At 41.4% G+C, this 14,943-nt stretch overlaps 1 protein-coding gene across 24 annotated transcripts in view; it reads right to left on the bottom strand.

Annotated features, from left to right (window-relative positions):
• TNRC6C (trinucleotide repeat containing adaptor 6C) overlaps positions 1 to 14,943 on the bottom strand; it is a 380,854-nt gene that overhangs the window by 56,033 nt on the left and 309,878 nt on the right. For all 24 annotated transcript variants that reach the window (XM_065562714.1, XM_042841169.2, XM_042841170.2 and 21 more), the window contains one exon: positions 11,078 to 13,678. In XM_065562714.1, the coding sequence (XP_065418786.1) occupies positions 11,078 to 13,678 (2,601 nt within the window). The remainder of the gene's footprint in view (positions 1 to 11,077; positions 13,679 to 14,943) is intronic.

The following is a 14,943-nucleotide window of genomic DNA, read 5'->3' as shown; positions in this document are numbered from 1 at the left end:
CTCCATATTGTAAGAGAAAAAAATTACATGAAGATTCTTGGTCCAATATAATGAAAATGCGCCAAGTTCAATTGAGGTTGAGAGAGTCTATGTAGACGTTGAGATATTAATCTTAAATTACAGCCCTAAAGATGATCCTCAATGGTTTCCTTTCTCTATCAGGATATTTTTTTAAAAATTGTTTTTTGGGAAAGAAAATGTTAAATGCTCTTCTGGGTTATTGTTTTCATTCTGTTCAATGTAGCTTTGACACTTCAATTGCCATCTTTTTCTTTATTTGCTTAGAAAGACACACACTTAGTGGAGAAACTAGGATAGAAAATGTCCATTCATCTTCATCATATGCTTTTACACCTCAATAGAAAATTAGTCATGTAGCAAAAAAGAAAAGTTGTTAGAGTAAAAAGAATTTAAAAAATAAAAAGGGATTTTTCTTCTTTATCCTAGATTTTCCATGAAGGAAAACATGGCCAAATGACTCTGGTGCAACTAATAAAATGGGCCCCATTTGAAAATAATTACGTAAACTTTTTACTTTTAAGTAAGGCATTACCAGAACTCCCTATTCTAAAGCGAGAGAATACCTGCTATAGCATTACTCTCTTACCATTTTCCACGAAGTGACAGGTAACTTCTTAAGGACACCTACTTCCTGTGTGGTTTTATATATTTACTGTGTGAGAATTTTTATATTATAAGATCAACGTACTCAGCGTGAGATAGAGACTCACGGGTGCCTCCATAGAGGTTGAGACGCCCACCCAATATCTCCTGTAGAATATAGATAGTTCCAGGCCACAGAACATACCAGTACCACAAGACCTGCACATTATTCAAATCTAGGGTGACCATATTTCCCTATGCTGAATAGGGGACACCTGGTAAAATTACTCGTATTCAAGCGAGGTCAACGTCAATCAAACAGAAATATGCAGTATAAATGTTCAAATTAATATCAAGCTGACTGAGCCCCTGTTAAAAAGAAATACTGCCTAGTTGGATTCTTTTAGTTCACCTTCTTATCTTTAAGGCTTTAGGGTTCACACGGGGAAAGGTGACAGACAGACAGACACAGACACACACACACTCCGGTACACCTCTCTCACATGAGGGGGTGACCGACCCAACCCTCCCTGCCCGGTGCTCTCTGCCCTCCATGCCTGGCTGGCCCCTAGGACGGACTTAATTCTCCTGGTACCTGGCGCCGCGTCTTCCCGAAGCAACACATGGTCAGGAGGCACACAAGGTCACATGCATTGCCCCACTCCCCCCCCCCCGGATTTCTGCCAGAGCTCACCCCAAAACGTGGCCAGCAGCAGCCTTTTGGCACTGTGCAGGAGGGAAGGGATGGGAGCTGCTTCCAGCCGCAAGGGAGGAGGAGCGGGGGGGAGGGATGACTTGGCCCGTGTCTTTGCAGAGTTCATCTCTTCTATCACCCTCCCCTATGGCTGGAAGCAGCTTGTTCCTTGTTGCCCGCAGAATATCAAAAGGCAGCTAACACCTCCAGGCTGCTGCTGGCCACTGATATAACCCAGCCACTTCCTATCCCCTCGCTACAGTGCGGGCAGGAAGGGGATAAGCCCTAAGGATGCATTGTGCATCAGGGCCCAGGGAACCTGACTGCAAGGGCTTCAGTGAACCTGGCCAAAGAGGTGCCTCAGCAGGGGAGGGTGCCTATGGAACAGACCAGCCCTGCACTCCCTGGGGGCAGGACCCAGGTACAGGGGAAGAGGGTGCTAAGCCCCTGCCCAGGGGGCTGCTGTGAAGCCTACAGGGTCAGGGCACGAACAGGCTGGAAGTTGCTTCCCCCCGCCACTCAAGAGCTTAGCTGAGGGGCGAAGAGGCTCCCGGGCCAGCGCTATGCGGGGCTTTGGCACACAGGACTCAGTTCCTCCTTGCCCGTGTCCGAGAGTTTTAGGCTTTCCCAGGGCTCCAGCCCAGCCAGAGGCAGTGTGGGAAGGAAGGAGCCTGCTAGCCAGGCTGTTGGTGAGCTGAGCACTCCAACCAGGGGCTGGTTCTCTGCACAGCACTGGGAGCAGGACGTGCCTCATCGGGGGGGGATGTGGAGGAGCAGCAGGGCTGGGGAGGGGAGGGGGAAAACAGGGAGAGGACAGCGAGAGGGGAGCACTTAAAGGGCCGATGGATGGTTAGAGGTGACACATAAGCAGCCATCACCTGGCACCTGTCCACACTCACCAGCCACTGCAGCACACAGCCATTGCCAGCTGGAAATGGTATGGGGGGCAGGGCCCTGCTGGCCAAGAGCCAGCACGCAGCGGGGACTGAGCTGACAGACCAGCAAGGGGAGTGGCCAGCCCTGCGCACTACAGCTTTGCCCTGCCACCGGCCTTGCACAACCCACCCCCATCGTTGGCCACTGGAACCCCCCACTCACCGCTGGTGGGCGGGTGGCTGGCGACCAGGAGTCCGGCCAGCAGCAGGACCCACCAGTACTGGTAGGGGGAGACAAAAAATACGGGACAATTTTTTAAAGAAAAAATCGGGGCACCTGGAGGAGGGCTTAAAATACAGGAATGTCCATTTAAAAACAGGACATCTGGTCACCCTATTCAAATCCTGCTCTGAAGACAGAATTATTGATTTCCTTATGGGCTTTTCTATGGCACTCGTCATTATCATATCTGAGTGCTCCACAAACAATAATTCATCTTCACAAAACCCCTGAAGTGAAGGGGCTGTATTATCCCCATTTTATATGTGGGGAGAACAGGCACAGAGAGGTTAAGGGCAAAAGCATCCACTAATGTTGGGTGCCCTAATCCAAGCATCAAGTACCTTATTTTTCAGAGTTTTTAGCATTTTATATCACCTTATTTATTTAAGCACAGCTCCCACTGACTTCAGTGGTGAGTAGTTGTGAATGCCCAGCATTAGAGCAAATCAGATCCCCGGGTCTCAAGTTTGGCACCTAGAAAATGAGGTTTAGGATCACATAGGAATAATGTAGCACAGACAGGGATAGAATCCAGGCCTGCAGGGCAGCATTCAACTCTCTTACCCATGAGACCTCCGTTTCTCTTCCTGCAATCTCCTACTACATTCACTACATAATTTCCAATTTCTGCAGCAAAGTAGGGATTCAACAGATAATAGCCTTCTTTACTACACAAACCTGATTCATCCCCAGAGAAGCTCCCTCCTGTGTACATGATCACATAATTAAAGACTGCATCATAAGAAGGCCCAATTATAGCTGCACAGGCAACCACCATAATTGTGGCAATTCCTAACTTTTGAGTGTTTGACTTTACAACCTTTTAACACTGTTCTGTGTGTGATACACACAGACACCCACACACAGATGTTTATTCATAACATTGTTGCACAAATTTCAGAATAAATTTTTAAAGCTATAATTCTCTTCCTTTCACAACATATACCAATATATAAATATTTTGGATTTTGTTTTATTTCACTATCTCAGCATTTTTAATGAACATTCATGCACATTTTTCGATATTGTCATTTGTACCTAATTCTATGGTTTCTAGGTTGGATTTTTTAAAAATGATCATTAGAAGTCATATGGTATAAGCAAATAAATTTAGAAAACAAAAACATCTGTAATAGTGCTTGTCCACCTGAAGAGGAAACGGTGTATAGTAATACCTTTTATTGAAAGGTAATTTTCAAAATCTGAGAGACTTAAAAGAATAAGTTTTCCTGTGCAAGGTATCGAATTATTTGAATAGTGTGAATAGCACATAATTTAAAATGTATAGTTTCACAATTGTGGATATGATCTACTAAAATCAGTATTAGTGTAAAGTAATAATTACTTTAACACTGCCAGAAAGATTAAAAAATCTGAAGTGACAACTTCATGTGCAAGGTACTATGATTACAATGTTTTGCAAGTCCTTTGTTTTGTCATCCATTTAGCCCCTTGAAAATATTTTCTTTCTAGAGTTTAGATCAATTTAATTAAAATAGACATCCTCAACTTTTAAAAATACTTTAATCAGTGACTGGAAGCTAAAGCCAAACAAATTTAAAATGGAAATAAGGCACACATTTTTAACAGTGAGCGTGATTAACCTACCAAAAGAAATGGTAGATCCTTTATCTCTTAATGTCTTCAAATCAAAGCTGGATGCCCCCTTTCTGGAAAATATGCTTTAGCCAAACACAAGTTATTGGGCTCTATACAAAGATAACTGGGACAAAGTTAAGGGCCTGTGATAGACAGGAAGTCAGACTAGATGATCTAATGGTTTCTTCTGGCCTTAAACTCTACGATGCTATGAACAATGTGTATGGAAATAGTTTTATACCAAAATTACAATAAATATGTATTGTTTCAGAACACCAGGTAGAGGAAAATGAAGGAGATGCAGAGGCAGAAAAAGCCACAACTGGACAGAAGCAGCATCTGGAATATGTCAGTGTTAGTCATGACCAACTTAAGAGGCACCAAGAACTCAGCAGCAGGAAAAGAAAATGGCAAATCTATCTGGAACTTGAACAAAACAACCTTATAGGTGGGAACTCAAAGAGAAAATAAGTAGCATTAGCTTGGACAGCTTTCCAGGTCAAGACAAAACTGGACGGAAGAATTTCAGGTAACATTGCTAGGACTGATTAGTTTTGTGATATCTGGAATCATCATATGGAACATTATTTCCAATGCATTGTCTTTCAGGTTTCTGGTAACTTGTATTTAAAGAAAGAACAGGAGTACTTGTGGCACCTTAGAGACTAACAAATTTATTAGAGCATAAGCTTTCGTGGGCTACTGCCCACTTCTTTGGATGCATCCGAAGAAGTGGGCAGTAGCCCACAAAAGCTTATGCTCTAATGTATTTGTTAGTCTCTAAGGTGCCACTAGTACTCCTGTTCTTTTTGCGGATACAGACTAACACGGCAGCTACTCTGAAACCTTGTATTTAAAAGATGACCTATATTTTTCATTGCTATTCCTTGCAGTTTGCCCCTATATAGGAAAGCTGTATATTTCTTTCCTCTTGAAATGACTCAACCTAAAAACTTGAGTTTGGACTAAAACAGACGTTTACAGATGCTTTCCTAGTCACCCTGAAGATAAAAGTTTTTAACCAATGTACCTTTGTGGGAGTGACATATAAGTGCAAGGATGCTTGTTATCCCAGTGCAGAAGAGGATATCCTCCCTGTACATGTCAATGAATAGAATTAGTAGAAACAGCAGCAGTCCAGACTTGAATAATAGACACCATTGAAAAATATGTCTTTTGGCAGGAAGTATAGCCAGAAGAACAGAAACAGATGTACAGTGTCTGAAAATGGACATTGAAGGCTGGAAGACAGAAATATAGGGAAACAAATAGAACAGGGAAAAGAAAAAGCAGAATCATAGAAATGTAGGCCTGGAAGGGACCGCAAAAGGTTACCTCGTACAGTCCCCTGCACTGAGACAGGACTAAGTATTATCTTTTAGACCACCCCTAGCAAGTGTTTGTCTAACCTGTTCTTTAAAACCTCCAACGATGGAGATTCCACAACCTCCCTAGGCAATTTGTTCCAGTGCCTACAGTTAAGAAGTTTTTCCTAATGTCTAACCTAAATCTCCCTTGTAGCAATTTAAGCCCACTACTCCTTGTCCTGTCCTCAGTGGTTAAGGAGAACAATTTATCACCCTCCTCTTTACATACATTTGCAGACTGTTATGTTCCGTCTCAGTCTTCTCTTCTCCAGACAAAACCAAACCAATTTTTTTCCATCTTACCCTCAAAGGTCATGTTTTCTAGACATTTAATCATTTTTATTGTTCTCTTCTGTACTTTCTCCAATTTGTCCACATCTTTCCAAAAATGTGGTGCCCAGAACTGGAAACAGTACTCCAATCGAGGCCTTATCAGTGTTGAGTGGAAGAATTACTTCTCGTGTTTTGCTTGCAACACTCCTGCTAAGACATCCCAGAATGATGTTTGCTTTTTTTGCAACAATATTGACTCAGTTTGTGATCCACTATAATCTCCAGAACCTTTTCTGCAGTACTCCTTCCTAGGCAGTCATTTCCAATTTTGTATTTGTGCAATTGATTATTCCTTTCCAAATGAAGAACTTTGCATTTGTCCATATTGAATTTCATCCTAATCATTTCAGACCATTTCTTAAATTTTTCAAGATCATTTTGAATTCTAATCCTGTCCTCCAAAATGCTTGCAACCCCTCCCAATGTGACACTGTCCAGAAACTTTGTAAGGGTATTCTCTATGCCATTATCCAAATCATATATGAAGATATTGAACAGAACCAGATACAGAACAGATCCATACAGGATCCCACTTGATATGCCCTTCCAGCTTAATTGTGAACCATTGATAACTACTCTTTGAGTAGTTTTCCAAACAGTTTTGCACCCATTTTATAGTAGGTTCCTCTAGGCAATATTTCCTACTTTGTTTATGAGAAGGTCTTGTGAGACAGTATCAAAAGCCTTACTAAAGTCAAGATGTATCACATCTACTGCTTCACCCCAATCTACAAGGCTTGTTACTCAGTCAAAGAAGGCTATTAGGGCATTAGCTTGGTTTGACATTATTTGTTCCTGACCAATCCATGTTGACTATTACTTATCACCTTATTTTCTTCTAGGTGCTTACAAAATGATGGCTCAATTATTTGTTCCTTTATCTTTCAGGGTACCGAAGTTAAGCTGACTGGTCTATAATCCCCTGAGTTATCCTTATTCACCTTTTTCTATATAGGTACTATATTTGCCCTTTTTCAGTGCTCGGGTATCTCTCCTGTCCTCCACAAATTCTCAAAGATAATCACTAATGGCTCAGAGATCTATTCAGCCAGTTCCTTAAGTATTCTAGGATGTATTTCATCAGGCCCTGCCGATCTGAAGAGATCTTACTTGTCTAAGTAAAAGGCGAAAGATTTATATGATCTGAAGAGAAACCAGAGTTCTTTTCCTATTTTAGCCTGATTCTATCCCATTTACACTGATGTTTGCTTTGTCAGTTGTCCAATCACTGCTAACTTTTTTTGGTGAAAACAAACAAAAATGGCATTTAGCACTGTGGCCATTGCTGCATTTTCTGTTATTGTTTTTTCTTCTTCATTGAGTAATGGGCCTACCCTGTCCTTGGTCTTCCTCTTATTTCAAATGCATTTGTAAAATGTTTTCTTGTTACCCTTTATATCCCTAGCTAGTTTAATCTTGGTTTTGCCTTGCACTTTCTAATTTTGTGCCTTTACCGTATGTGTATATATATATATATACACACACACACACAGGGACAGTTTGCTCTTGTGCTCTTAATAATGTTTCTTTAAAAAAACTATCAACTCTTCTGAACTCTCTTTTCCCTTAGATTTACTTCCCAAGGGATTTTACTTACCAATTCTCTGAGTTTGTGGAAGTCTGCCTTCTTGAAGTCCACTGCCTGTATTCTGCTGTTTTCCCACATACCAATCCTTAAAATCATGAATTCTATCATTTCATGATCACTTTCACCAAAGCTGCCTTTCACCTTCAAAATTCTCAACTAGTTCCTCCCTATTTGTTTGAATCGTACCTAAAATAGTATCTTCCCTAGTCAGTTTCTCCTCCTTCTAAAATAAAAGTTGTATCCAATGCATTCCAAGAATTTGTCGGATAATCTGCGACCTGCTGTATTATTTCCCCAACAGATGTCTGGGTAGTTAAGTTGCCCATTACCACCAAGTCCCATGTTTTGGATGATTTTGTTAGTTATTTAAAAAAGCCTCATCGACCATTTCTTCCTGGTTAGGTGATCTATAGTAGACATGTACCATGACATCACCCCCATTTTTTTACGCCTTTTAGCCATACTCAGAGACTTTTAACAGGTCTGCCTCCCACTATCTCAACCTCAGTGCAAACTTATTCAACTTTGATACACAAGGCAACACCTCCTCCCTTTTCTCCCTGCCTGTCCTTCCTGAACTATCTATACCCTTCTGTATCAATATCCCAGTCATGTGAATTATCCCACCAAGTTTGTGATGCCAATTATGTCAAAATCGTGATTATTCACTAGTATTTCTAGTTCTTCCTGTTTATTGCCCATAGTTCTTGCATTAGTATACAGATATCTAAGATATTTATTAAATTTTCCCTCTATAATTCCTCTTGCCTCTTCTTTGTTCCTGCTGCGATTGTAAGGATGAGATTAGTAAGGACAGTGACAATTATGAAAAGGAGTTACAAATGGTACCTTACCACCCACTGAAAGTTTGAAAAAATTAACTGACACTAACAAGCTTAAGAGTGTAATCAATATCTAACCTGACATTTTTGAGAAACTTTTCTTACATTCATTCTGCTAGTCAGCAAAATTCCTCTGAACTTCTTAACTTGTAGATAAGTATTCTTCCTTTATCACAAACACTGGGAGATAAGTAAGGACTACTGGCCCAATTCTATTGGATATCTAAATTTCTAATTCATATTTTGTATCTGAGGAAATCGTACTCTGGATGCACAGCTTTCCAAATTGGCTATCAGAACCTAGTTCAAGCTAGTCTCAGTTATGATAACTGAGCATTGTTTGAGAAACAAAATGGTAGCTAAGACGCTAAGGAAAGGATTACTTCCATGTCAGGCCCAGGAAGAATTATAAATGAGATTTTTGATGCTTGGATTTCAAAAGCAGAACAAAGAAAGGTGGGGGCTTTTCCACTGTCAAATACTAAAGGTATCTAACCAGGACATCAAGCTAACTGAGCTGCAGGTTGTGGGAGTCATTTTCTGCCATGTTATAAATACTGATAGCATTTCAAAAAATCTGCAACTAAACTTCAACCAGACCTAGAGAGCTTTCTGTAATATCTGTACAGAGGTGAATGCTCTTAAGGTAAGTTTATGTCCCATCTCCCTTTCTTTGCACTACCAATAAAATATTGTTTCATTTAAGGAAAACTGAATTAAGTTTGGGGATTTATTTGGGAGAGTTACTGGAACCATGGCAAGTGAACAATGGAACCATGGCGAGTGAACAATGTTCTTTTCTTCTTAGGGAGACAAAGAAGTGGGGAACTGCCTTGATATAAAATAAGACACTGAAGACTCCAGTCTTTCTCCTGAAATAGTGACACAGCAGGGCAGACTAGAGCTAGTGTAGGCATAGGGACAGCTGAATAATCTAGGTTATCAGCTGTTGTTACATCTTGGTTTCCTTAAAAAAAAAAAAAAAGTAGAAAACTGCAAGTACTGAGAATACTAGCCTCCCTAATTAAATTTCTGAATTCAGCAGCAGACCAGTAAAAAGGCAACTTCCCAATTGAGAGCAGACTAAGTATGATTTTAAGAGCTGGGGATTGAAGAGAAATTCCTTACCCTAAGACATGTGGGACACATGATTTGGTAAATCTGCAAATACACTGCCTTAATTAATAAAAAGGCAGGCTACACCTGTTAACAAGTACAAAGAGTGCAAGATTATAAACTCTTTTGCCCAGCTATGGAGCAATTAAAGTCAATACTTGCTGGATTCCTGCCTATGGTCTAGAGTTCATGATGCAAAAGGCTCACTTTCTTGATCTTTATGCTTATTCTCAAGGAAAATCTGATTCCAGGTACAAAACAGTTAACAAAAAATACTACTTATTGCTAATTACTACTCTATGCCAAATATGTCTGCCATCAAAGGGTAATCACTACTACTAGTCAATGTACACAGCATAATTTTTGTTTATAATACTTAAGCCACTAATGTTCTACAAATCTAGCAACTAAAAAAAAAATATTAAGAACACTACAAACATTACAAGACTGTACATATAAAAATGAAATATCTAATAAACTTTAATAGGCTCTGTAGCTATAGTTTCAGTCCCTTTCTCTATGTCTAAGCTAATGTCTATCCCAACCCACAGAGGATGAAACAGTGGTTAGCATAAGTATTGCTGGGCTGGAGTCAATTTCTGAGTGAGAACATATCTACATTTTTATGGGTTGTGCCAGCTGAATCCTCCACCTCATTTTCCAGATGCTTTTCCTGTGCAGCAGACAACCAACGTAGACAAGTGAGTGCAGACTCTTTAGACATTCCATTCCCCCTTTGCCTTCTTAGCTTAAAAGGCCTCAACTGGGCTGCTGAACCTGATGCAATGCTGAGTGCAGCTATGACAGCAGATCCTGCCATAATGATTTCTTGAAGGATCCCCTTCCCCACATCAGTTTCTTTTCATTCCTGGATCCTGCTGACTTATTCATGAATTTTACAGAGCTTCCCTCAGATCAGGTATCATAGGGGTAGCCGTGTTAGTCAGTATGCACAAAAACAACAAGGAGTCCGGTGGCACCTTAAAGGCCTGGTCCCCACTAACCCCCCACTTCGGACTAAGGTACGCAAATTCAGCTACGTTAATAAAGTTTAGCTGAATCTGAAGTATCTTAGTCCGAATTTACCGCGGGTCCAGACGCGGCAGGGAGGCTCCCCCGTCGATGCCGTGTACTCCTCTCGCCGAGCTGGAGTACCGGCGTCGACGGCAAGCACTTCCGGGATCGATCCCAGAACATCGATTGCCTGCCGCCGGACCCGGAGGTAAGTGTAGATGTACCCAAAGACTAACAGATTTATCATCACTCCATGCATCTGAAATGGGTTTTTTACCAACGAAAGCTTATGCCCTAATAAATCTGTTAGGCTTTAAGGTGCCACCGGACTCCTCGTTGTTTCCCTCAGATCAGAAGTTTTCCAGGTGGAAAACCACGTCAACTGGGGGCTCTGCAGGTGACAATGTAATATCTTTTATTTTATTTTAGTAAAGACAACCCACACAATTGTATTATCCTAAACGTTTTTTTAAAAACTTACCTGAAAAACTGAACAAATTCTTAAATCACACTAAATTTAAATGAATAGGAAATACCAAACAGACCTTATTTTATACTATTATTCACATTAATTAAAAACATTTGAAATCACTCCCCGTTATTATAACGTGCATGCATGTCTTAAAAGACAGAGAGAGAGTGTGTGTGTGTGTGTGTGTGTGTGTGTGTGTGTGTGTGTGTGTGTGTGTGTGTGTGTAATAAAAGATTTATTTCCACTATATCCTACTTCGGTCTTAAAAAGAAAATGAAACTTGTTCCATACCTGGACCAAGCAGCGGGGACCGGTTCGGCTGGGCACTTGACTGGTGCGATGGCTGAGGTTCAACCATATTTGTGTTGATAATGGTGGTAGTAGTGGTGGTGTTGGTTGTGGTACTGCTCTGAATTACAGGGTTGTTTCTATCCCACATGTTTACAGTCTTGTTGTTGTTGTAGTTTGGATCACCCCAAGCTGAGGTACCATCATCAATTTCCATCTTACGGCGAATGGATGGTGGAGAAGGCTCTTCCCAGCCAGTTGCCTCACTGCTATCTTTTTGTTTGGGTGGCACTGGCCCACCAACCCATCCTGACCCAGTCTGTTTAACAGAAGCTGCTCCTCCCCAGTTGCTCACACTGTTGTCCTGGGGTTTACTAGCCCAATTCTGTTGAGGGCTAGGTTTTAGAGATTCTCCCCAACTTGTACCTGTATTAGCCTTGGTGTTTGTGCCATTTCCCCATCCACTGGTCCCAGACCTTGTAGTATCATTCCAACCTGACCCTGATCTATTGTCAGCATCCCATCCAGATCCATTCTTCTTCCCCTCAGCCAAGTGTCCAGGTACAGATGATGACTCAGTCCAATCTCCACCTCCTGAAGTCCAGCCTGGATTTGATTTCTGTCCATCTCCCCAATTTTGAGATTTGGGTTTCTGAGGTTCACCCCATGTAGGTGATTTGTCCTCCTGATTTGCGGTCCCACTCCAAGCGTGGCCACTTTTGGCAGCAGTAGCAGCAGCAGCAGCATTGACAGCAGTAGAGCTAGCTGATTCTCCCCATCCCCCTGGGCCGTTTGGCGCTTTGTTGTTGTTGTCTCCCCAACCTGTATTTGTTGGAACAGATGAGGGTGGAGAGTTGACCCACCCAGATACTGAAGAGGTATTTGTACTGTTCATGATGGACCCATCATTCTTCCCCCCTGAGTTTGAAGACTGAGAAGCTGTACAACCCCAGGCCTCCGTTCCATTGTCATTCTTTCGTTCAGACCTTGGGGATTCTTCAAATTCCCAGGCAGTGTTTTGCTTTACAGGAGTCTGTCCCCAACCGGTATTGGACAGGACTCTTGGGTCAAGGTCATTCCTTGGCAACTGGACTTGCCCTTGGTCTATCACCCCTTTGTCTCTCCTTCTGGCCTCTCCTGCTCCTTCTCTCCCAGTGTTGCCCTCATTTTGACCTCCACCACTGTCATTACTTTCTTCACTAGCTGTGGTGACAGATGCTGCAGCTTTGGCCCAAGAGTTTATTTGTTCATTGCCCTGCTGCATGGCAGGATTCTGGCTGGTAACACTAGGGCTATCCCACCCTGCTGATCCTTTACCACTGATGTCACTATTGGAATGCTGATTTGGGGGCTTGCCCCATTCACCATTAACACCATTACTGGTGTTACGGTTGGGGTGGCCCCAAGCTCCAGAATGCATGCTACCAACGCTACTGTTGCCACTGCCCCTGCCCCATGCTAGTACCCCAGGACCAGCAGGAGGTCCTGAATCCCATGCACTTGCTCCATTTCCTTCCTTTTGCACAGCACTGCTGGATCCATTCTGTTTAGCACTTAATGCTGAGTTCACAGTGTCTCCATTCCCCTGACTGAACCCAGAATTGCTGTTTCCTGTGGCAGGATTACCTGGGGATATTCCCCATACTGAACTACCCATTCCTTCACCATTGCCCCCACTGACTTGAGAAACTGATGTTCCATTAGCACCAGGAAGGCCTTGCAGGTGGGGCGAGATGATGGCCCCCATACCAACAGCCATCCCCCAGTTTGGCAGTCCATTAGTCTGCATTGCATTGATAGGGTTTGGTGAAGAGTTCATGGGGTTAGTGTTATTTGGTCCATCAGTGTTAAGGTTCTGAGGTTGTACGCTGAAAGACACATTCTGAGAAGTGGACGTTTGTGGTTCTGTGCTCTCTTGCGGCAGCAAGTTTCCCCAAGCACCTAAGGTGCCTGTTGGGTTACCATTCTGGTTGCCCATATTCTGACCTATGGCACTGACTGGACTACAAATACTGGAAGGGTTGCCTGCTCCCACAGTTCCTTCATGTCCGAGTACAGGCCAGGCAGCTGGATTGGCATTAGGGTTAAGGTTAAGATTAATGCCAGCATTTGAGTTGGAAGCACCCCAGCAGTTTTGACTTCTACCATCTGCAATCATGTTGTCCATCTTTCCATCCCCACCACTGGCAGAGCAGTGAGCTAAGCCAGAGTTGGAGCCTGTGGCCACACCCCACACTCTGGCTGAGTTTCCATTACCATTTGCTCCACCAGCTCCAAGGGCACTCTGGTTAGAAGTGCTTTGGATGAGTGCTCCATTGGTGCCATTATTGCCATTAGTTTTCTTTGTATGTCCAGTGAAGTTGCCTTGGGCACTCCCTGTAGCCATGCTACTGTTCTCTGAGCCACAGTTGGAGGCAGAGTCAGTTTCTGTAGTACATTCTGAAGCAGATTCAGTCTCAGTTCCTGTAATGGAAGGCCACGCTTCCTTGTCAGTCCTGTCTATTATCACTTTATCCCAGCTGCAGTTGGCTTCACTTCTGAAAGTGGGCTGCTGTCCCCAGTGGGAATTTTCATAATGGTCTCCCAAACTACTGTGACTAAGATCTGAAAAGGATTAAACAAGACTCAAAATTAGTCCGCCATTCAAATTCTGTTAAAATAACATCACTAAATACATTTTACTTTCTCAGATATGATACCATACTTTACATAAATTCCAAATTACACTGAAACCAAGAAAACACTATTTTTAAAAGATGTATATAAGACAATTTTACGCACCACAATAAGCACCTTACGTCTTTCTGTTTAAAAACGGTTTTTCTATAAAAGGAGTTTGATCGTAAATTTATCTTCCACATTATCAAGTTCATATTTAACATGTTATATAAATTTTACAAATATTTTACACTAAAAAGTTTTATTTCAGAACTGACCAGAAGTTATAAATATTTTGCGTCTTTTGGTATATTAGCAGAAACTGATAAACCAGCGAAAAACAAATAGATTAAAGACAAAAAATAGGTTATACTGAGGCACGGTATACTTGTACAGAAACCAAAAGTAGATTTGAAAAAAACAAAAAAAAAACTATTAGGATATCTAATCTACCTGCTTGGCAATGTAGGATGGTCTCTACAATAATAGGTTTTCTAGTGCTTTACCTGGTTTAATTTTAAAAGTCTCTTTTGACGGAGCTTCCAAAAATAAAACCTTACAAATTTTAAATTTTTGGTCTCTAAGTCACAGTATCTCTGCACCAGAAATAAGCAATCCAAAAAAACCACATTTAAGAAAACTGTATCTGCACTCTGAAAATAACTGGAATACAATGTCAAGTGTTGATATTCTGTTAACATTTTAGATATTTTGACTCAGTTTTTCCCCCCTTCTTTTGGTGAAATATGGAAAAAGACGGTTCAACAAAAATTACTTTAAAAATTAAAATATTTCCTCGTAAAATATTCAGAGAGCTATTACTGATAAATATGTATGGTGTCAAAACACTAAATTCACTGCTCATTTACTTTTCTTTCATTGCTAAACTCCTCTATAAGAACCATACACAGAGAATATAGAACTATGATATTTTAAGGCAACTATAATATTAGTTTCTGAGCATGGCTATAACTAATATTTTTTGTAGAGCAAGATAAGTAGTTCTAAAGAACAGCCTGGTTATGTCACTCAGTAATACATATTAAATGGTAAGACTAGAACAAGCAATTTAGCTCTTAAATGATTTAGGTGGTACATTTTTAAACTTGCAATTACAGTCCAATTTGTCTAAAAAAAACAAAGAAAATAAACATTATCTTTGTACTTATCCTTAAAATGCAGCACCAGCCTTCTCAGCTCCCTGTCCTCTT

This window comes from Chrysemys picta, chromosome 12 (genome assembly GCF_011386835.1).
Source record: "Chrysemys picta bellii isolate R12L10 chromosome 12, ASM1138683v2, whole genome shotgun sequence".
Lineage (NCBI taxonomy): Eukaryota > Metazoa > Chordata > Testudines > Emydidae > Chrysemys > Chrysemys picta.
The sequence above is the reverse complement of the archived record's forward strand: the minus strand, read 5'-3'. Positions and strand labels throughout refer to the sequence as shown.